This window comes from Salvelinus fontinalis, chromosome 40 (genome assembly GCF_029448725.1).
Source record: "Salvelinus fontinalis isolate EN_2023a chromosome 40, ASM2944872v1, whole genome shotgun sequence".
In the NCBI taxonomy this organism is placed as follows: Eukaryota; Metazoa; Chordata; class Actinopteri; order Salmoniformes; family Salmonidae; genus Salvelinus; species Salvelinus fontinalis.
The window spans coordinates 6,661,945-6,686,533 of NC_074704.1; the positions used below are offsets into that span (position 1 = coordinate 6,661,945).

The 24,589-nt window shown below is 41.0% G+C and overlaps 1 protein-coding gene across 1 annotated transcript; it reads left to right on the forward strand.

Annotated features, from left to right (window-relative positions):
- Positions 1–9,219: 9,219 nt before the first annotated feature.
- Positions 9,220–12,110, forward strand: LOC129839670 (GTPase IMAP family member 7-like). Its single transcript, XM_055907217.1, has 2 exons — positions 9,220–9,265; positions 10,696–12,110. Exons 1-2 carry the CDS (start codon positions 9,244–9,246, stop codon positions 11,322–11,324), a joined length of 651 nt encoding a protein of 216 aa, XP_055763192.1. The 5' UTR covers positions 9,220–9,243; the 3' UTR covers positions 11,325–12,110.
- Positions 12,111–24,589: the final 12,479 nt, after the last annotated feature.

Here is a 24,589-nt window from a genome sequence, read left to right on the forward strand (position 1 = left end):
GGATCTGTGTCTTTCGATTCGTGTATGCTGTGTATTTTTACGAAATGTTTGATGATTAGTAGTTAGGTAAACACGTTGCTCATTGTAATTATTCTAGTCCATTTGTGATGGTGGGTGCAATTGTAAACTATGCCATCTACCTGAAATATGCACTTTTTTCTAACAAAACCTATCCCATACCATAAATATGTTATCAGACTGTCATCTAATGAGTTTTTTTGTTGGTTAGGGGCTATAAATATCTTAGTTTAGCCGAATTGGTGATGGCTACTGGTGTTGGTGGACAAATAAAAGATGGTGGATTATGCTAATGTGTTTTTAGGTAATAGATGTACATCTTTACATATTGTGTCTTCCCTGTAAAACATTTTAAAAATCGGAAATGTTGACTGGATTCACAAGATCTGTGTCTTTCATTAGCTGTATTGGACTTTAATGTGTGAAAGTTAAATATTTTAAAAAGATATTTTTTTTGAATTTCGCGGCACTGGTTTTTCAGTGGGGGGGGGGGGGGTGTGCCGCTAGCGCCACGCTGATCCTAGACAGGTTAAACTATATTGAAAAAACATACATTACGATGATATGGTCACATTTATCAAATAAAATCCGAGCAGGAGATTGTTGACGTCCGAAACGGCAGCAAAACAGAACGCAATCTTACTTCCAAGTCGCGCGCTTCAGAGTTCCGGAAGTGGACGGTCACGTCAAAGAAATAGCTTTTATTCCACCTCAGAACAAGATGAACACAAAATTTCTTCTCTCACATCCTCTTGAGACCCAGAGGAAGGCGTATGAAGTGTACGTAGGGTCATACGTATCATGACCATGTATAGGCATAACGTTGAAGAGAGCATAGATTTCTGACATTCTACTTCCTGGTCAGGGAAGGTGCTGCCAAATGACTTCTGTTCCACTCAGAGAAAAAATTCAAACGTTTTTAGAAACTAGAGGTTGTTTTCTATCCAATAGTAATAATAATATGCATATTGTACGAGCAAGAATTGAGTACGAGGCCCTTTAAATTGCATACGATTTTTCCCAAAGTGAAAACAGCACCCCCTGGTCCTGATCAGGTTAACTTCTTGTTAATCCAGCCGCTTTGTCAGATTCTAAAAAGGCTTTACGACGAAAGCGATTATATGAGGACAGCTCCCCGCATACATTACATTCATTTTCCAATAAAGCAGATGCATCGCGAAAGTCAGAAATAGCGATAAAATAAAAAATTCTCCAAACAAGTCAAACAACGTTTCTAATCAAACCTCAGGTACCCTAATACGTAAATTAACGATAAAATTTAAAACGGAGAATAGTTATTGTCATTACTGGAGATAAACAAGGAAGTATGCGCATTCACCGGAACACGTAAACAAACACTACAGCCAAAATGGGAGCCTCTTAGAAAACTACAAATTCTAGCAAATTTTTCCACAAACGAGGCTGAAACTCGTTATAAAGACTGTTGACATCTAGTGGAAGCCCTAGGAACTCCAATCTGGGAGGATTTCCCTTCATATTAAAAAAGACAGCTATTGGATTCAATCGTGGGCTGAATTTTATTTTATGGTTTGTCCTTGGGTTTTCGCCTGCCATATCAGTTCTGTTATACTCACAGACATTATTCTAACATTTTTGGAAACTTTAGAGTGTTTTCTATCCAATACTGCCATGCATATGCATATCCTAGCTTCTGGACCCGAGTAAGAGGCAGTGTACTTTAGGCACCTCATTCATCCAAACTTCCAAATACTGCCCCCTAGCCTTAAGAAGTTAACATATAGATCATGCTCCAACAGTCTTCCCAGCACAAACCTGACTAACGAGACATGCTGGGCGCGGTCAGTAGAATAGACCACTATGCCCCGTCCCAGCATGTCCCGAAAAACCTTGTTGATAAAGGCCTGGAAGACTGAAGGAACATTAGATAGTCCAAAAGGTATCACGGGATACTCGTAATGGCCCGTGGTTGTGTAAAAGGCCGTTTTCCATTTGTCACCTGAACGAATGTGCACAGATTGTAGGCGCTGCTCATGTCCAGTTTTGTGAAGTACTGCACCCCGTGCATTTGTTTGATAATGTTTGGGATGAGGGGTAAAGGATAGCTGAACTTGAAGGTAAATTTATTCAGAGTTTGATAATCAATGCAGGGGCGCAGTCCCCCATCTTTCCTTTTAACAAAGAAGATGCTTGAGGGAGACTGGGGGCATAGAGAGGCAGATAAAACTCTGATGGAGGCTCTCCTGTACGTAGGTCTCCATTGCCTCGGTCTCCGCATAGGAGAGGGGGTAGATGTGTCCACTCCGGAGGGCTGCGTCAGACAGCAGGTCAATGGCACAGTCACAGGGGCGATGAGGAGGCAGGCGTGTAGCCTGGGTCTTAGAGAAAACCCGGTGCAGATCCTGGTATTCCTCCGGTAACTCCACTTGAGGGGCGTGGTCCGGACTTTCCACCGTGTTGGACACCGCCAGACACCTCCACTGACACTCCTGGGTTGGTGCAGGAGAATTCCCTGGCTTGTCACCTCCTCGCCTATTTGTGGATAGATGGCAGTTCGGGGAGAAATGACCCCTTTCTCCACAATAGGAGCTGAGGCCCAGATTCCTCCTCCTTATCCTACACTCTGCTTCGGGCAAAACGTGCAGAGCCCACCTCCATCGGCTCTGGCCACGAAGCAGATGTAGCCATAAGCTCCAGATTCTGCGCATGTCTTCGTCGGGACCGCAGGAGGTTGTCCAAATGAATCGCGATGCTGTTGAGCTGGTCGAGTGCCAGGTTGTCATCAGAGCAGGCTAATTCAATCTGTACCTCCTCCTGCAGTCCGCTGCGGAACACGGTGACCAGAGCCGACTCATTCCATCCGATGGAGGCAGCGATGGTCAGGAACTCCAGGAAAACCACTGAGGCAGTCCTAGATTCCTGGCGTAGTTGGAGTAGGCGCTCATCCCCCTCTTGGCTCTCCACAACATGATCAAACACCGAGCAGAAGAGGTGGATGAAGTGCTCGTAGGACTCGACCTCGGGTCCCCCCATTTCCCAGACCACGGCCCCCCAGTTTAGGGCTCATCCGGTCAGTGCCGAGATGACAGTGGAAACCCTGTCTCTCCTTGAGACAGCCTCGTCGTGGCGAGTGAGGTACAGGTTGCATTGCAGAAGGAATCCCTTGCATCTCGCTGGCGTGCCGTCAAAGCGCTCAGGGAGGGACAGGGGTATTCAGCGGGCCGGCTCAGATGGGACGGAGGCAGGTCGTGGTGTGGGGGCTGGTGCCGGAACCGGTGCTGGAGACTGGAGGCACTGCACACTTCCCTCACGACGCAGGATGGTTGCCAGCACGCTCTCCATGGAGCTGCCGAGTCTGGATAGACAGTCCTCGTGATGCTGGACTGTCCCTCCGATGGTCTCCAGCTCGGCCTTTCCCGCTGTCTCCATTAGATGGGTTGGTTATTCTGTCACGTTGTCTAAAGATTGGAGACATGCACAGGAATACATAATAGGGTTTTTTATTTTCTCCACCCAAACAAAACAGAGAGGTGTAAACCTCTAAATAATACAAAGGACGAGACCTGGGGGAGATATTTTTTATTACGTTACTTAGATTGACACAGGCGGATCAATTGACTATTATTAGTATATTATTAATGACCTTGAAGAGATCAGAGTACTTGATCCTGAATCGATAACCGTCACAGCCATTCTCCAATCACAAAGGTTATGCAAATATTAGAACTATATCAGATTTTTTTTTGCTCCATGGAACTCGTTGGTGTCTGGTTGCGAGGGTGTGGAGGATATAATGGCACAGATGAGATAAAGTCAAGGACCGGTAAACCATGCCTGTATATCCTCCAAACACCAGCTTCGAGGGTATTATCACTTTTATACAACTGGTTACCAACATATTCACATTTTGATTCACATATTTTCATTTAAAAAGGTTATTTTGATGAATTTATTCATACTATTTAATCTTTCCACAATATATAGTTCCGACACAAATCTAGGGTTGCTACCCAAGCCGGCTGGACGTTTGTTCTATCGCTTTTGTTGCTAGAGACAACCAACTGGCTGGCAACGTTCTTATCCCTTGCTTGCTAGCTAGCAAACTACGGCTAACTTATAGTCACGTCAAAAATTGCAAGCAGAATAACAGCAAAGTAGCTGCATTTGCATTTGCTTAAAGTCACGCCCTGGCCGTAGAGAGTTTTTTTCCCTCTATTTTGGTTAGGCCAGGGTTTGACTAGGGTGGGCATTCTATGTTCTATTTTCTATGTTCTTGTATTACTTTGTTATGGCCAGGTATGGTTCTCAATCAGGGACAGCTGTCTATCGTTGTCTCTGATTGGGAACCATACTTAGGTAGCCCTTTTTCCCTCCTTTCTTTGTGGGATCTTGTCTTTGTGTTGTGTGCATTAGTTTACACAACAAAGCTGTTTGTTCGTCGTACTGTTTATTGTTTTTGGTGGACGTCTTAATAAAGAAGAATGTACGCCTACAACGTTGCACCTTGGTCTCATCATTCCGACAAACAACGTGACACTTAAGTTGTTTTCTTGAGACATTTATTTGGATACATCCATAACAATGAGCTAATGCTCACTCGTCAGGACACTTTTGTTCAGGTGAGAAAGATGTAGAGTTTGAGAGCAGCATGTTATTAGGCACACCTGTTTAAAATGGTATGCATGTGTTCAGTGCGTGATATTGGAAATACAGTGGGGAGAACAAGTATTTGATACACTGCCGATTTTGCAGGTTTTCCTACTTACAAAGCATGTAGAGGTCTGTAATTATCATAGGTACACTTCAACTGTGAGAGACGGAATCTAAAACAAAAAAACAGAAAATCACATTGTATGATTTTTAAGTAATTAATTTGCATTTTATTGCATGACATAAGTATTTGATCACCTACCAACCAGTAAGAATTCCGGCTCTCACAGACCTGTTAGTTTTTCTTTAAGAAGCCCTCCTGTTCTCCACTCATTACCTGTATTAACTGCACCTGTTTGAACTCGTTACCTGTATAAAAGACACCTGTCCACACACTCAATCAAACAGACTCCAACCTCTCCACAATGGCCAAGACCAGAGAGCTGTGTAAGGACATCAGGGATAAATTGTAGACCTGTACAAGGCTGGGATGGGCTACAGGACAATAGCCAAGCAGCTTGGTGAGAAGGCAACAACTGTTGGCACAATTATTAGAAAATGGAAGAAGTTCAAGATGACGGTCAATCACCCTCGGTCTGGGGCTCCATGCAAGATCTCACCTCGTGGGGCATCAATGATCATGAGGAATGTGAGGGATCAGCCCAGAACTACACGGAAGGACCTGGTCAATGACCTGAAGAGAGCTGGGACCACAGTCTCAAAGAAAACCATTAGTAACACACTACGCCGTCATGGATTAAAATCCTGCAGCGCACGCAAGGTCCCCCTGCTCAAGCCAGCGCATGTCCAGGCCCGTCTGAAGTTTGCCAATGACCATCTGGATGATCCAGAAGAGGAATGGGAGAAGGTCATGTGGTCTGATGAGACAAAAATAGAGCTTTTTGCTCTAAACTCCACTCGCCGTGTTTGGAGGAATAGAAGGATGAGTACAACCCCAAGAACACCATCCCAACCGTGAAGCATGGAGGTGGAAACATCATTCTTTGGGGATGCTTTTCTGCAAAGGGGACAGGACGACTGCACCGTATTGAGGGGAGGATGGATGGGGCCATGTATCGCGAGATCTTGACCAACAACCTCCTTCCCTCAGTAAGAGCATTGAAGATGGGTCGTGGCTGGGTCTTCCAGCATGACAACGACCCGAAACACACAGCCAGGGCAACTAAGGAGTGGCTCCGTAAGAAGCATCTCAAGGTCCTGGAGTGGCCTAGCCAGTCTCCAGACCTGAACCCAATAGAAAATCTTTGGAGGGAGCCGAAAGTCCGTATTGCCCAGCGACACCCCCGAAACCTGAAGGATCTGGAGAAGGTCTGTATGGAGGAGTGGGCCAAAATCCCTGCTGCAGTGTGTGCAAACCTGGTCAAGAACTACAGGAAACGTATGATCTCTGTAATTGCAAACTAAGGTTTCTGTACCAAATATTCAGTTCTGCTTTTCTGATGTATCAAATACTTATGTCATGCAATAAAATGCAAATTAATTACTTAAAAATCATACAATGTGATTTTCTGGATTTTTGTTTTAGATTCCTTCTCTCACAGTTGAAGTGTACCTATGATAAAAATTACAGACCTCTACATGCTTTGTAAGTAGGAAAACCTGCAAAATTGTCAGTGTATCAAATACTTGTTCTCCCCACTGTATGTATCTGATTGGATGCGCATGGTTTTATTGGCAGGCCTCATTGATTGTTGGCCATGGTATTCAATTGTTTTTCCTTTGAACAGGTGCAGATGGACTCAGCTTGGAATCTGCTATGTAGAATACACTGTCATCTTGGAAATTAACCTCTTTGTGATGTTAATGCTTATACTGACAAATTTCTCTTTACAATAACTAGAACGAACCCGCTTATCTTAACCTGTCTAGGATCAGCGTGGCGCTAGCGGCACTCCCCCCCCCCCCCCCCACTGAAAAACCAGTGCCGCGAAATTCAAAAAAAATATTTTTTTAAAATATTTAACTTTCACACATTAAAGTCCAATACAGCTAATGAAAGACACAGATCTTATGAATCCAGTCAACATTTCCGATTTTTAAAATGTTTTACAGGGAAGACACAATATGTAAAGATGTACATCTATTACCTAAAAACACATTAGCATAATCCACCATCTTTTATTTGTCCACCAACACCAGTAGCCATCACCAATTCGGCTAAACTAAGATATTTATAGCCCCTAACCAACAAAAAAACTCATTAGATGACAGTCTGATAACATATTTATGGTATGGGATAGGTTTTGTTAGAAAAAAGTGCATATTTCAGGTATATGGCATAGTTTACAATTGCACCCACCATCACAAATGGACTAGAATAATTACAATGAGCAACGTGTTTACCTAACTACTAATCATCAAACATTTCGTAAAAATACACAGCATACACGAATCGAAAGACACAGATCCTGTGAATACAGACAATATTTCAGATTTTCTAAGTGTCTTACAGCGAAAACACAATAAATCGTTATATTAGCTTAGCACATAGCAATTAGCAGCCCAGCATTGATTCTAGCCAAAGTGAGCGATAAAAGTCAACATCGCCAAAAGATATTAATTTTTTCACTAACCTTCTCAGAATTCTTCCGATGACACTCCTGTAACATCACATTACAACATGCATATACAGTTTGATCGAAAATGTTTATATTTAGCCACCAAAATCATGGTTAGACAATGTGAAATGTAGACAAGCTGGTAAAGAAAACGTCCTTGCGCCACTTAGACAGTGATCTACTCTTATACATAAATACTCATAAACGTGACTAAAAAATATAGGGTGGACAGGGATTGATAGACAATTTAATTCTTAATACAATTGCGTTATTACATTTTTTAATTTATCCTTACTTTTCAATACAGTTTGCGCCAAGCGAAGCTACGTCAAAAAACATGGCGTCCTAAGCCACTAAAATGTTTCGACAGAAACACGATTTATCATAATAAAAATGTCCTACCTTGAGCTGTTCTTCCATCAGTATCTTGGGCAAAGGATCCTTTCTTGGGAGAAATCGTCTTTTGGTGGAAAGCTGTCCTCTTGCCATGTGGAAATGTCAACTACGTTCGGGATGAACTGAAAAGCGTGCCCAACTTTTCACATCGTTGCAAAAATAAATGTCCCAAAATCGCACTAAACGGATATAAATTGCTATAAAACGCTTTAAATTAACTACTTTGTGATGTTTGTAACTCCTATAACGAGTGAAAAGATGACCGGAGAAATATAACAGGCTAAACTAACGCTTGGAACAGGAGAGGGTCGGTGTCTTCCACGCGCGTTACGCAGCAAGAAAAGACTTGCTAGCTAAAGGTTTTTTTCATTTGTAGGGCCTGTGAACGAGCAATCGAGCCCGTTGGAATCGTCATCACGTAAAGGCATCCAGGGGAAGACGTAAGAAGTGTCCGTATAGTCATAGCAACGACAGTGCCCGTTTAAATGACTTCAGAAAAGTGGCCAACGTTTCTCAAATCTGACTCCATGTCAGGGAAATTGCTGTAGAATGGGCTCTGTTCCACTTAGAGACAAAATTTCAACTCCTATAGAAACTATAGACTGTTTTCTATCCAATAATAATAATAATATGCATATTGTACGATCAAGGATTTTGTGGGAAGCCGTTTAAAAAATTAGCCACATTAGCATAAATAGTCTAAACAGCGCCCCCATCCCCAACAGGTTAACCGGAGATGCAACACTAGCCAACAACACAGTTAAATGAATCACTTCAAACTGATGCTGGAAAGACGGCAAACTAGTTTCATTTTACCTTTTTTAATTGACATTTCTTTGTATAAATCCATAATAATTATGCCAGCTGATTCATGAATTCGACTCATTGATAAACGCTGCCTGTCTGTCTTGTCCCGACTCCAAACACGTTCAATATTATGGGACAGCTGGAGATCGAATTTGAATATTGAAACAATGTTGCAAATGTCAGAGAGACAGACAGCAACGTTTATACAAATCTCCACTGTTGAAAACCAAATGTCTACTATACATGTGACATAATGTGTAGATAATATCTAGGTTAGTAAAATGGCGGCGGAGCAGGAAGCAGACGTTTTACGTGCCCCCAACCGACCTTATTCTTATCAGTATTTTTGAAACTGCTGTTGGTTAGGAACTCCTAAGTAAGAATTTCACTGGAAGGTCTCTACACCTGTTGTATTCGGCGCATGTGACTATTAACATTTGATTTGATTTGATGCTTTTAATGGTGGATATCAAGTTTACTAATTGCTTGTCTGGGCTGATGTGACAGTCAGATGGAACAGAGTAAAAAGGAATTTTAATGTCACAGATTTAGCCGGTGGTAACACGTGGAATTGGTTTTAATAATCAGCATTTAGGATTAGACCCACCCATTAATATGTAATGTTAGCTAAACAGACTGGTACCAAAGATACACTGCCACACCCTTTACTGGAAATGCACCTCCTTATGAGAAGGACTGTGAGTCTAGAATAAATGAAGTCATTAAATCAAAACCGTGCTCAGCATAAAACCACTGGAGCTGGCAAACTACAGTACAGACTGCAGCTATTTCAAGTGCAGACGCAAGGAAGAAGATGAACAGAAGTGATCCTCCAAGTGAGTACTACTGTTGTGCTTTTATACCTGTCTATTATGTCAGTTTCTAGATTATTTAACTGTTATACTGGTTTACTACTCAGACCATATACCACAGCCCATCGGGCATTATTGCCTAGCCCTTTACAATCGTACCCATATACAGGTTGAATATGGAAGACTTGGGCGCTGATAAGCACCTACATTGGAATGCAGTGGCTGTACAGTAACATGCTGTACATGACATCAGAGCTCAGGGTCTCTGCTTTACAGCTCTGTATTGGTATTGACTGACAGCCGTTCTGAATTGGAGCTCCGTGCAAGACAAGACATTTACCTACTGCTATTTGGGCAACTTTTGTACATTTAGGGGTCAGAGTGAGGGAAATTCTGTAAATTAAGAGGACTCGATGTATTTCGAAAGAGGAGACATTGAGGATTATAATAAATACCACTTTGATGTCTTACAAGCAAGCCAAACATCCGTGAGTCCAAATGTGCACTTCACATTTCCATATCATTAAACTAAACATTTATTAACACTGTTTGCAGTGGACCACACATCTGAATGCACTCATGACTCCATTCTATGCGAACCAAAATTACGATCTGCTTCTCTGAATTGCCTTGTGAAAGACTAACACTAAGATCGTATTTTATCATGTTGGCAATAGAACAAGCTTTTAAATAAAGCCCACCTGACACAGATTGTGATTTATCATGGGGTGTTTTTGAATTGCGTAAACAGTTATTGTGTGAAGGCGGGGATGAGGGGCTGTGTTCCAAACCAAACAACTACAAGTGTCCTTGTTCTAGTTCCTCAACAGACCAGATAGGAGAGAAAAAAATCACCTTATTGTTGATGACTGTTCCTGGAGTCATAAAAGTGCAATGACGTTACTTAGGAACATTGCACATTTTGGAGAGGTGTGTTGCCTCTTGGAAACACCAGATAGACCTCTCACTCAAACCCTTGTAATGTTTTTGTCTCATGTTGCACCTACCCGAATTTCCAATAACATTCTTATGTTACTGAATGTATCCAGAGTATTTCAGATTTAGAAAAGTACAGTAAATGTAAAAAGCACATAAATTCAACAGAGTAATCTCACTGGGAACATTTCAACGTCTACTCCATGTTGGTTCGTCGAAATTTCATTGAAATCATTCCTTTATCCTATCTACCAGTTTGTTCAGTGGTTGATGCAGTTCCAGATATGATGTGGCATGTTTTATTTGGCTTGTTTTATTTGTCTCAGTCTCCACTCAATAGCCCAACCATCAACCACATAGTAAAAGTAGCCATGCAGGTATTACATGGAATCACCAATCTCCTGGAACACAGCGTATACATTATGTCTGTAGTGCAATCATGCTCTTGTTAATTATTTTCACTAACTGTTATAATTTTATATTTTAAAGACCATTTTAAAACCTGTGTGTTTCCACAGATTCAGGGCTGCTCTCTGACCTGAGGATAGTTTTGGTGGGGAAGACTGGAGCAGGGAAGAGTGCAACAGGAAACACCATCCTTGGGAAGGAAGATGCGTTCAATGCAGAGGCTTCTCCAGTGTCTGTCACTGCAGAGACTAAGAAGGAGACTTTAAAATTGGATGGGAGGAAGATTGAAGTCATCGACACCCCAGGGCTCTTTGACACATCAGTGGATGCAGTGACGATGAAGGGAGAAATAGAAAAGTGTATTGAGAAGTCAGTCCCAGGACCCCACGCCTTCCTGCTGGTGATCAGACTGGGGAGGTTCACAGAGGAGGAGCAGAACACTGTGAAGTGGATCCAGGAGAACTTTGGAGAAGAAGCCTCAAAGTACACCATCATTCTGTTCACTGGTGAAGATCAGTTAAATGATAAATCAGTCAATGAGTTCCTTAAAGATAGCAAAGAGCTTCAGGGACTCATCAAGGAAAATGGAGACAGATACCATTCATTAACGATACCACCTCTCATTAACGATGGCAGATGTGACCGTACTCAGGTCTCAGAGCTGCTGAGGAAGATAGAGAAGATGGTGGAGGAGAGCACTACACCCATGAGATGTACCAGAAGGCTCAGAAATGGTTGAAAACCCCACACATCATCAAGATGGTTTTGACAGTTTTAGAAACATTCAGAAATAAAACGAAATCAGTGATTTCAAGTCCAGGACGTTTTTTGAAACGAATGGAAGAGGATTTGACACAACAGTTTAAATATTCAACTCAAGTAATGGTAGCAAAGGCTCTGAAATGGGTGATAGGGGCAGTGGTATTCCTGGTAGTGTGGCAGGCAGCAGAAGCCCCCAACTGGGAAGATGCATTGTGGTCCTTGACAAGAAGACTAGTATTTCTATGTGTAGTTCTGTCTCTATATGCAGTCTATTGTTGGTGGACTGGGAAGATAGACAGACTAAAAAGAAGGTGAATATCCAGGGAGAGGTCAAAAAATGTAGTGTTTCAATAGAGCAAGGTTATAAAGAACTTGTAGATAAAGGTAGATAGGATAAAGGAATGATTATGTTGGTGGCAGCATCACACACTGAAAGAACTGGTAGGCTCCCAGATATCATTCATTCTTAGGTCTAAATCAGTGGTTTTCAAACCTCTCCTCGGGGACCCCCAGATTTTTCACAATATTGTTGTAGTCCTGAACTAGCTAACCTGATTCACATAATGAAGAGCTTGATAACCAGTTGACAAGTACATGGAACAGCTGGGGGTCCCGGAGGAGAGGCTTGAAAATCCCTGTTCCAAATGTCTGTATTCATTTTCTACAAATGCATTCAATAGAACTGTGTCAATTTTATTAGAATAATTTAAAAAATGAATTGTGTCATGTATGTGTCCTTTACAGTATACTACATCCCATTTATCTTGTGATATTCCAATCTTTGATGATTAGATAACAGTTATTTAATGTTAGTGTCATAGTGTGTATTCAGTGTCTGTGATTTCCTTGATAATCAACAAGAATATAATAAAATTATATTATAATTAACTGATGTTGTCAACCGGCCAATTGGCTTGTTTTATTTGTCTCAGTCTCCACTCCATAGCCCAACCATCAACCACATAGTAAAAGTAGCCATGCAGGTATTACATGGAATCACCAATCACCTGGAACACAGCGTTTACATTATGTCTGTAGTGCAATCATGCTCTTGTTAATTATTTTCTTTAACTGTTATAATTTTATATTTTAAAGACATTTTTATAAACCTGTGTGTTTCCACAGATTCAGGAAAGACATCTGGAATAGTTCTGGTGGGGAAGACTGGAGCAGTCTTTCAACAGGAAACACCATCCTGGGGAGAAAGAGGTGTTTAAAGCAGAGGCGTCTCCAGTGTCTAGATAGAGGAGATGGTAGAGGGGAATGGAGGACAACACTACACTAGTGAGGTGTTTGAGAGGGCCCAGGAAATGCTTGTGTGGGTTATCAGTACATTGGTAAAAACGGTAGCATCGTGGTCTAAACCTTATATGATATTCACCCCAAGTAAATACATGTCCCTTGGAGAAAAGGTTAAACATTTGCGCTGATTAATAAATATCAGGGATGTGATGCAAAAAATGAATCAAGAAAATATAGTGGATTCAGGAGCAAATACAGGTTTTGATGTTTTTGTATCAACCCAAACCGTTTCAGTATCAAACCAAGCTGTTTCAGTATCAACCCAAGCTGTTTCAGTATCAACCCAAGCTGTTTCAGTATCAAACCAAGCCAGTTTCAGTTTCAACACAAGCCGTTTCAGTATCAACCAAGCTGTTTCAGTATCAAACCAAGCTGTTTCAGTATCAAACCAAGCTGTTTCAGTATCAACCCAAGCTGTTTCAGTATCAACCCAAGCTGTTTCAGTATTAAACCAAGCCAGTTTCAGTTTCAACACAAGCCGTTTCAGTATCAACCAAGCTGTTTCAGTATCAAACCAAGCTGTTTCAGTATCAAACCAAGCTGTTTCAGTATCAACCCAAGCAGTTTCAGTATCAAACCAAGCCATTTCATTATCAACCCAAGCCGTTTCAGTTTCAACCAAGCCTCCCCAGTTGCCCATATCCCAGCCACCATGGCAGCCACATTTACAAGCAATATTCCACCATTTGCAAGGACATCACTATATCTGACAGTGTGAACTGTTCTAGTAACTGCATATTTGCAGTGAATATAGGCTTAATGTTGATTAGTTAGAAGTACCAATAGATATATTTGCAGTATATACAGGCTTAATGTTGATGGGTTTGAAATACCAATAGATAGGGGAGATAAAATCCTGGTGATTCCACTGGTAATGATTTGATTGTGTTGACGTTGATTAGAGTACTGTACTGTTGATTAGAGTACTCTATTGTTGATTAGAGTACTGTACTGGCAGCGTCATTAAATAGTACCCGCAAAACACCAGTCTCAACGTCGACAGCAAAAAGGCGACTCCGGGATGCTGGCCTTCTAGGCAGAGTTCCTCTGTCCAGTGTCTTTTGCCCATCTTTTATTTTTTGGGGCCCGTCTGAGATATGGCTTTTTCTTTGCAACTCTGCCTAGAAACCAGCATCCCGGAGTCGCCTCTTCACTGTTGATGTTGAGACTGGTGTTTTGCGGGTACATGTCCTCTCACTCAGTTGTACATTGGGGCCTCCCACTTCTCTTTCTATTCTGGTTAGAGACAGTTTGCTCTGTTCTATGAAGGGAGTAGTACACAGTGTTGTACGAGAGCTTCAGTATCTTGGAAATTTCTAGCATGGAATAGCCTTAATTTCTTAGAAGAATAGACTGACGAGTTTCAGAAGAAAGGTCTTTGTTTCTAGCCATTTTGAGCCTGTAATCGATCCCACAAATGCTGATGCTCCAGATATTCAAGTAGTCTAAAGAAGGCCAGTTTTATTGCTTCTTTAATCAGATCAACAGTTTTCAGCTGTGCTAACATAATTGCAAAAGGGTTTTCTAATGATCAGTTAGCCTTATAAAATGCTAAACTTGGATTAGCTAACACAACATGCCATTGGAACACAGGAATGATGGTTGCTGATAATTGGCCTCTGTACGCCAATGTATGTATTCCACATTAAAAATCAGCCATTAACATTAACAATTAACATCAACATTAACAATGTCTAAACTGTATTTCTTGTCATTTTGATGTAATTTTTTTAAAGGACATTTCTAAGTGACCCCAAACTTTTGAACGGTATTAGATAAATGGTTCTATCCACCCCGTCTGATCTCCTGGACCCATATAGTGACAGATTTGAATCTACTTCCAGATACTGCTTTCTTCACCCTAAATGGTTCACAAGCTCCCTCTAGTGTAACACTTGTACCACACCACATGTGTAGGTCTGTAGTGAGTAATGTTATAATGTACTTACTCTATGGTGCATCACCAAAGAGCAGGACTATTATAACTTGACATTGGGAGATCAGCCATGTTGATTACCAGTATCTACATACCAATGGGTTTATTCCAGCATGCAATTGTTCGTGTTTGTTTATGGGGAGTACTTATTTTTTCATCAATCAGTTATTTTTCCATCAAACTTTATTTCAAATATCTACAATGCGTTCGGAAAGTATTCAGACCCCTTGAATTTTTCAATAATCTTCATACAACACCCCATAATAACAAAGCGAAAACAGGTTTTTAGACATTTTAGCAAATTTATTAAAAAATAAACAGAAATAACTTATTTACACATGTATTCAGACCCTTCCCTATGAGACTTGAAACGGAGCTCAGGTGCATCCTGTTTCCACTGATCCTCCTCACACCCCCATCCCTAGTGCCTGCATCAGAGTACGCCACATGGCCTTAAAATGTACCAATTTGCTTTTCTCTGTCACCCATGATATTTCAATAATAAATCATTAGATTTTTCCATTGTGTTAATGATGGCAGATTGACTTCCAAGTCTTTAGTACACATTTTTTTCTCAAGATGAGTGGTGAGAAGAGAATCTTCCAGCCCATTGGCTATCTCACTACACCCCTATATGACATGTCTTGAAATATGCTGGATTAAAGTACGTTTACATTGTAATACTTCTGTCAGCCAACTTTCTAGCTTCGCCCACAACTTTTTAACTTCTTAGCAATCCCAGAAAGCTGTGATTATTGAGTCATTGTCAGTTTTACACTTAAGACTTGACTTTGCCATTGTGTTGTAGAATTTGTGAATTTTGTCTCTTGTATAATAAATTCTATACAATAGTTAATACTGGATTAAGCTTACATTTTTGTTAAACTAATAGCCTGAGTGAAACTAATAGCCTGAGTGTCAGACTGTTTATGCCATCGGTCCAACTCCTTGTCACTCATTGTCATGGCTTGATAGTGAGCATATCAGACCTCAAGATAATACCCAGATGCAGACAGTTCGAATCACAGAGATTTATTTACAAAACAGGGGGCAGGCAAAGGGCAGTAATCCAGGGCAGGGTCCGTAAGGTACAGAACAGCAAGCAGGCTCAGGGACAAGACAGGCAGACTGGTCAAAACCTGGAGGACTAGAAATCAGGGACTGGTAGACTTGACAAGACGAACTGGCAACAGACAAACAGAAAACACAGGTATAAATACACTGGGGATAATGGGGAAGATGGACAACACCTGGAGGGGGGTGGAGACAAGCACAAAGACAGGTGAAACAGATCAGGGTGTGATAGAGCAATAACGTTGGAACGACTACAAACTAATCTGGGACCAGGAAAGACAACTCTATAGTTCCATTTTTAAAAAGCTGTTTGAATTGAAGTTTTTATCCTGAAGAACAAATTTGTCAGACACATTTCATTATTCTGTGGTCTACCTTCTGAATCTGGGAAGACAGCCAACGCTGTGAGGAGGAGGTTGATAACAGTGACCAGTCATCCAATCAGAATTCACTCTGCCTGTCCTGAATAATTATTTTTCTGCCTAGCAACACTCTTTGGTCTGCTGGGTCCCTCTAGAGGTGACCATGAACACAACAATAGATGAGAACAGTGCGTTATGTTGTTGCAATGCGTCTGTGTTTTGAAGGCCAGTGGTTCTCAACCTTTTCTGTTGCTGTACCACCAAATATATTTTGTTCTGCCTGGAGTAGCCCTGAGGTACTCCCTCGTGATTTTACCAGTAAACCTATGGTCTCATGAGTTCTCAAGTACCCCCTGTGGAGAGGCCCAGGGAGTAACCGTAGGGGCCCAATCAGTCCTGGTTGATATCCACTGGTACACTGCTGCCGTCTAGTGACCAAAGTCTAAATTGTGTCTGGGGTCGACTATTTCATGATAGCCTTTCTCTTGCATTTCAAAGATGGTACAATTTTTATTTTTTTAAACGTATGATTATCTTTTACCAGATCTAATGTGTCATTTCCTCCTACATTCATTTCACATTTCCACAAACTTCAACATGTTTATTTTCAAATGGTATCAAGAATATGCTTCATGTCCTGAGCTACAGGCAGTTAGATTTGGACATGTTATTTCATGCAAAAATTGCAAAAATGGGCGGATCCTTATCAAGCACGTAGAGTGACGAGAAGGATTCTTTATACTCACAAGAAAAAGTGATCGCTTTTAACAAAAACATGTGCATTACCATTGAATTGTAGTTAGAAATTCTAACATGTTTTATGGAATAGAGATGTTGTATGTTTTTGAACGATGTTAACATGACTGAGCAGAGTAGATTACTGTTCTATTTTATCTGTTCACGTAACGGGCAAAAGCCCTGTGCACCACGGTTCATGTTAATCAAACTCCCTCAGTGGAGGACTCAGGTAATCAAGACAATGTAACTGAGATCCTCCTTCAGAAGTGTGGACCTTTTAGAAAACACCACCGCCTATTCTGTCCACCACCTCCCTCTTCCTCTATTCACTCCCCTTCTTCTGAATCAGCACCATCTACAGGACAATAAGCAATACTGCAGACCAGCTATGATTTCAGGTCTTTTTGTGTGCTAATTAGGATGACATAAGTTTTAAAATGTAAAGAAATAGCCTAAATTCTTCAGCTTTTGCTCATGGGCGTGGAGAGGTGTGCCCCTTTCTGTCCTATAACGCCCAATTTCTGTGACCCTGTTAATTTGGTCGGGCACTTGTGAGCCAAAAAGGGTCCCAGAAACAGTGCTCCTGTCTTGAGGAGCAGACAGATAGGGAAGCCCTGGCTGCACAGACCAGAGTCTGAGGGACCTTTTCTTGTAAACAAGCTGTTGTTTTAGACACTTCCCCTCTTTCTGGTCTTTTAGAGGTCACTGTAGAGCGTATGTGTGGTCTTTTAGAGGTCACTGTAGAGTGTATGTGTGGTCTTTTAGAGGTCACTGTAGAGTGTATGTGTGGTCATTTAGAGGTCACTGTAGAGTGTATGTGTGCTCTTTTAGAGTTCACTGTAGAGCGTATGTGTGGTCTTTTAGAGGTCACTGTAGTGTAGAGCGTATGTGTGGTCTTTTAGAAGTCACTGTAGAGTGTATGTGTGGTCGTTTAGAGGTCACTGTAGAGTGTATGTGTGGTCATTTAGAGGTCACTGTAGAGAGTATGTGTGGTCTTTTAGAGTTCACTGTAGAGCGTATGTGTGGTCTTTTAGAGGTCACTGTAGAGCAGGGGTGTCAAAGTCAAATGGACGGAGGGCCAAATAAAAAATTTAGCTACAAGCCGAGGGCCGGACTGTTCGAATGTTCATTGAAATTTTTTTAAATGACGCATATAGTCTAGTGAACCTAATTGAACCTACTGAAAACCTAACAAATATATTCCAATATGATCAGATAAATAAAGCAATATTTTCTTATGGCTCTGTCAGTAATCTTTAATTTTCAACAGACACAAAATACAAATTTCCTTTATATAAAAATCCCCATAACATGAACATTAAATGAAAGAAACCGGTATTCAAGGCACCATCAGTAGCCTATATTTTCTATTTTAGCAAAAGTGGGCTAAATTTACTTCAAAGAAAAAAACAATAATAGCAATTTTCTATCATCCACTCAACTGAAATATTTTTAAAATATAATTGGATTGAAATACAATAAAATAAAGTGCAAAAATCTATTAATCAAAAACAACACTTTGTTTAAGGAGAAGTAACATGCAGTGAAAACAAATATTAAACTTTAACTTTTAAACTTGAACTGAGTAAAAACTCTAAATATGTGATTGCACAGTAATGTTCACTTGTTTGAGGTTGAGGGTGATACTTGGTGGTGTCCCATCTTTTCCACAAGTTCATCAATGTTCGGGGTAAGGCTCTGAGCTGAGGAAATCCTCAGAATTGAGTGGAGGTGTTCAGCAGTAAGTCGACTTCTGTGTGATGTTTTGTTCAGGTTCATCAAAGAAAACAGTTGTTCACACAGGTATGTGCTGCCAAACATAGACAACGTTTGAGCAGCCTGGATGCGCAGCTGGGGCATTGTGTCGGGGAGGAAACGGGCGAACTCCGCAGCACCCACTGCCGCATATTTTGCCCTCAGTGCATCATTGCATTGGAGGTCAATCAACTCCATTTGGAGGTTTGGTGGTGAGCTTTCCACGTCAACAGCAAATGGGTTACCGAGCAGTTCCAACCTGCTTTTTTGTGCTTCAAAGTCAGCAAATCGGCGTCGAAAGTCAGCGGCAAGCATACCTATTTTATCAGCCAACTGTGCGCTCGGGAACGCACTGGTAGAGAGCTTCTCTTTCATGGTCTGGCAGCTGGGAAAGTGGCTCAAATTTTCTTTCCGCATCTGCGTCTCCCACAGAGTCAGTTTGGTTTTAAATGCCTTCACTGTACTGTACATATCAGAGATGACATGATCCCGACCCTGCAGCTGCAAGTTCATTGCATTCAGATGACTCGTAATGTCACACAGAAAAGCCATTTCACACAGAAACATTTCGTCTCGGAGTTGTGTTGTGTCTTTCCCTTTGCTGTCCAAGAACAGACAAATCTCCTCACGAAGCTCGAAACATCTTTGAAGCACCTTTCCCTGGCTTAGCCATCGCACCTCTGTGTGATAAGGCAAATCACCATGCTCCGTTTCTAACTCCGTCAGAAATGCCTTGAACTGGCGGTGATTCAAACCTTTGGCTCTGATAAAGTTAACTGTGCGCGTGATGATGCTCATTACATGCTCCATTTTCAAGGCTTTACCGCACAACGCTTCCTGGTGTATGATACAATGATAAGCTGTCAGCTCACCTGTCGCGTTTTCCTCTTGCATCTTTTCCCGTATCTTCGCCACCAGTCCGCTCCTGTGTCCACACATCGCAGGTGCTCCGTCGGTTGTCAAACCCACGAGTTTTTCCCAAGGCAGCTCCATCTCATTTACACATCTTGACACCTCTTCATACAAATCATGCCCCGTAGTTGTGCCATGCATAGGACGTAAAGCCAAAAACTCCTCTGTCACGCTTAGGCTGGAGTCCACTCCGCGGATGAAAATTGACAACTGGGCAATGTCAGAAATGTCGGTGCTCTCATCCACAGCCAAGGAATATGCAATGAAATCTTTTCCCTTTTTCACAAGCTGCTCTTTTAGATTGATGGACAACTGGTCTACTCTCTCGGCAATGGTGTTTCTGCTCAGACTCACATTTAAAAAGAGTTGCCTTTTTTCTGGGCAAACTTCGTCACAAACTTTAATCATGCAGTTTTTGATGAAATCCCCCTCCGTAAATGGCCGGGCTGATTTAGCGATCTCTTCTGCCAAAATAAAACTGGCCTTGACAGCAGCCTGGCCTTGTGATTTGGCTTTTTTGAACAGAGCCTGTCGAGATTTGAGGCCTCGTTTTAATTCCTCTGCCTTTTGTAGCCTTTGTTCCATGTCCATATTCTTGTTTTTGTCCGCATGTTTCGTTTCATAATGTCGTCTCAGATTATACTCTTTCAGTACCGCCACACTTTCTCCACACAGAAGACACACAGGTTTTCCAGCTACCTCCGTGAACATATACTCCGACTCCCACCTTGTTTGAAACCCCCGGTTCTCAGTGTCCACCTTCCGTTTTGCCATTTTTGATGGGTATCTGAAAGTTAATTTTACTGTGATGCTGACGACTGCTGTGCCAATAAATATTGAAATGAAGCAGCCTACTGCTCGGTGCGTCACCGTTGCATTGTGGGAAATGTAGTATTGGTGCGTGTAAAAGATCTGCGGGCTGCCGGCTTGCTGCGGTCTGCGGGCCGGTTCTAATAATAAATCAAGATCATCCCAGGGGCCGTAAAAAACCTTCTCGCGGGCCGGATGTGGCCCGCGGGCCTTGACTCTGACATATGTGCTGTAGAGTGTATGTGTGGTCTTTTAGAGTTCACTGTAGAGCGTATGTGTGGTCATTTAGAGGTGACTGTAGAGCGTATGTGTGGTCATTTAGAGGTCACTGTAGAGCATATGTGTGGTCTTTTAGAGTTCACTGTAGAGCGTATGTGTGGTCTTTTAGAAGTCACTGTAGAGTGTATGTGTGGTCTTTTAGAGGTCACTGTAGAGCGTATGTGTGGTCTTTTAGAGGACCAAACAACAGCTAGAAACCCCCACCTGACATGAAGGTGAGAAATGTTCTGATACCTTCCAACCAGAGAGAGACCTGAGATGTTATGATGACATAGTTGTTATTGTGTTATTATGATGACATAGTTGTTATTGTGTTATTATGATGACATAGTTGTTATTGTGTTATTATGATGACATAGTTATTTTTGTGTTATTATGATGACATAGTTGTTATTGTGTTATTATGATGACATAGTTGTTATTGTGTTGTTATGATGACATAGTTGTTATTGTGTTATTATGATGACATAGTTGTTATTGTGTTGTTATGATGACATAGTTGTTATTGTGTTGTTATGATGACATAGTTGTTATTGTGTTGTTATGATGACATAGTTGTTATTGTGTTCTTATAATGAGATAGTTATCTACTAAGCTGTATGACATTTGACATTTTGATTTGATTTTGAATTTTAAAAACCGTTGAAGTATACCAAAAAAATGAAAATAAATGATTAGCCCATACATAGGCATCGCATAACTGATTCACTACATGGATCTCAAAAATCTAAATGAAGTTTGTTCTGAAGTGTCTGTCCTATATCTGAGAAAGATCAGAAAAATTTTGTTAAGATTTTGTTTTACTTGTATTTAACCCCTTAGTTTTGGAACTAAACAGTCTCCATATATACTTCTATTAATTATTTCAACTGATACCGGGGGACATTCAGATGAGGTGTGTGAGGCCTGTGTGCGTCCTAGAGCAATCCTACCAACATGCACCTGTTCAGAGGGTAGATTACTCGTTAGATATTACTGCATGGTCGGAACTAGAAGCACAAGCATTTCACTACACCCGCAATAACATCTGCTAACCATGTGTATGTGACCAATACATTTGATTTGATTTGAGAGGTGATAATAGTGTGTAGCCAAACTGTTCGGACGCTACAGACAGAAGTTGGCAGATCAGCTGTACCAAGGTCAGACGAGTCCCAAGACGCTTGTGGAGGTCGTAGAGCAAAACGGAGAACATCATTTTGTTCGCCGTGTGAGTCTCATCTTTCTATAGAGGGGTCATAATAGTTTGTTGGTAATACAGGACATTTCCACGACAGGGTCATAATAGTTTGTTGGTAATACAGGACATTTCCACGACAGGGTCATAATAGTTTGTTGGTAATACAGGACATTTCCACGACAGGGTCATAATAGTTTGTAGTTTGTTCGCCGTGTGAGTCTCATCTTTCCATTAAGGGGTCATAATAGTTTGTAGTTTGTTCGGATGCTACAGACGGTGTTGCGAGAAGACCGATTTTCAGGACATCTCATGGTCTGACAAACACTGCTCTAGCTCTGTCACATTTCACAACAGATGGGGAAGTGTGACATAGGCTTTATAAAAAAAACATTGTGTTACACGAGCATTGTATAAAACAATATAAAGCTATCACATATAAAAAAAAATGTTAATAAACAATAGATATATAAATAATAAATAAATCCAGAGAGACACAAAAATTATGCTACGCGACAGACAAGTTACATTTTGACAAATACAGTAGACACTTAGATAGTTGATAATTTGGTATTTATACCTTTGTAGTTGTAACAGACCTCATTCAGTTTGGGTGCATTCATAGGATGGAGCATAATTGGCACAGCATTGTCCAGGGTAGAGTTTGGCCGGGGTGGGACGTAATTTTAAAGAAGAATTTGTTCTTAACTGACTTGCCTAGTTAAATAAAGGTTAAATAAATAAAATAAATATATCTGAATTGACCTAGATTTCACGGCTGTTGAAAGGAGAGGACCAAGGTGGAGCGTGGTGAGCGTTCATTTTCTTTATTTTAATCAAAAATGACGCCGAACAAAAACAATAAACACTACAAAAACAAACCGTGAAGCTCAAAGGCTATGTGCCCTAAACAAAATCAACATCCCACAAAGAAAGGAGGGAAAAAGGGATACCTAAGTATGGTTCCCAATTAGAGACAACGATAGACAGCTGTCCCTGATTGAGTACCATGCCCGTCCAAAACATAGAAATACAAAATCATAGATAACAAACATAGAATGCCCACCCTAGTCACACCCTAGCCTAACCAAAATAGAGAATAAAAACCTCTCTATGGCCAGGGCGTGACACTGTCTTTGTAAATAATATTTTTTCTTATCTGACTTGCCTAGTTAAACAGAGGTCAAATTAAAATTAAAAATAGGCACCAAAACATAAATGTTTAGAGAAGCTTGGAGATTATTCCACAAGTAAGGTGCAAAGAGCTGATTTACCTAACTCTGTACTGACCAAAGTAATTTTCAGAGATAGCCATCCCTGAGAATGTGATGATAACTCCAACTCGTACGTCTAATGGTTTTTGTAGATCTTACCTACAGATGGAGTTTACAGTATGTCAAAGAGCTTTATAAAGGCAAAGAGAGAAAATTATTGACCTACGTCACCTCAAAGAGGGTCAGCCTACTTTATGATAGAGAATGCAGTGATGTGTACTGAACCTGTACCCATAATAATACAAAGTTCTCTATGGTCAAATGCATCTAATGGCTTTAATAAAGTGGCACCTGCATTCATAAAGATGATTTCGCCATAGTCTAGGACCAGTAAGAACATTGATTAAATGATCTGCTTTGTACTATTAAGCAAGAGGCCTGACCTATTTCTATAGAAGACCCTTTTCATACTCAGCATCTTATTAAAACCTGTTAGGGCTGCAAGCCCGAGGCCGGTACACTTATGACAACATCCAGCTCATGTGCAGGGCGCGAAATTCAAAATCTATTTATTTTTAATATTTATTAACTTTCACACATTAACAAGTCCAATACAGCATTTGAAAGATAAACATCTTGTGAATCCAGCCAACATGTCCGATTTTTAAAATGTTTTACAGCGAAAACACCACGTATATTTATGTTAGTTCACCACCAAATACAAAAGAGGACAGACATTTTTCACAGCACAGGTAGCATGCAGGTAGCATGCACAAAGCCAACCTAACTAACCTAGAACCAACCAAACTAACCTAGAAACAACTCCCTCAGATGACAGTCCTATAACATGTTACACAATAAATCTATGTTTTGTTCGAAAAATGTGCATATTTGAGCTATAAATCAGTTTTACATTACTGCTACCATCATAGCTACAGTCAGAAATAGCACGGGAGTAGCCAGAGTAAATACAGACACCAACGTCAACTGCCTAATTACTCATCATAAAACATTTCAGAAAAATATATGGTGGATAGCAAATGAAAGACACAGATCTTGTGAATACAGCCAATATTTCCGATTTTTTAAGTGTTTTACAGCGAAAACCCAATATAGCGTTATATTAGCTTACTGCAATAGCTAACACACAGCAGCATTGATTCCAAGTAATCGGTAGCGATAGCACAGTTCGACAGATATATGAAATAGCATCCCAAATCGGGTCCTACCTTTGTTGATCTTCCATCAGAATGTTGTACAATGGGTCCTTTGTTCAGAACCGTCTTTATTTGGACCCAGAACGAACTCTTTCCCTCTTGAATTAGCAAGCACACTGGCCATGCGACGCTAACCTCTCCTTCCTGAGCAAAGTCATACAACGCATCACGCCTAAACTCCCGAATAAATTTCAATAATATAATAAAACTATATTGAAAAAAACATACTTTAGGATGATATTGTGACATGTATCAAATAAAATCTAAGCCGGAGGTTGTATTCGCCCATAACGACGGGTTTCCAGAAGGTGATTCCAGGTCCTACTTCGCGCTCTCGAAAAAAATAATAATGGCGGACCTCTCATTCCAAGAGGGTGTATTCAATCTCTGAACAAGATAATCAACTAATTTCTGCTCTCACTTCCGCTTGACACCCAGGGGAAGGTGTATGACGTGTATCTATAGT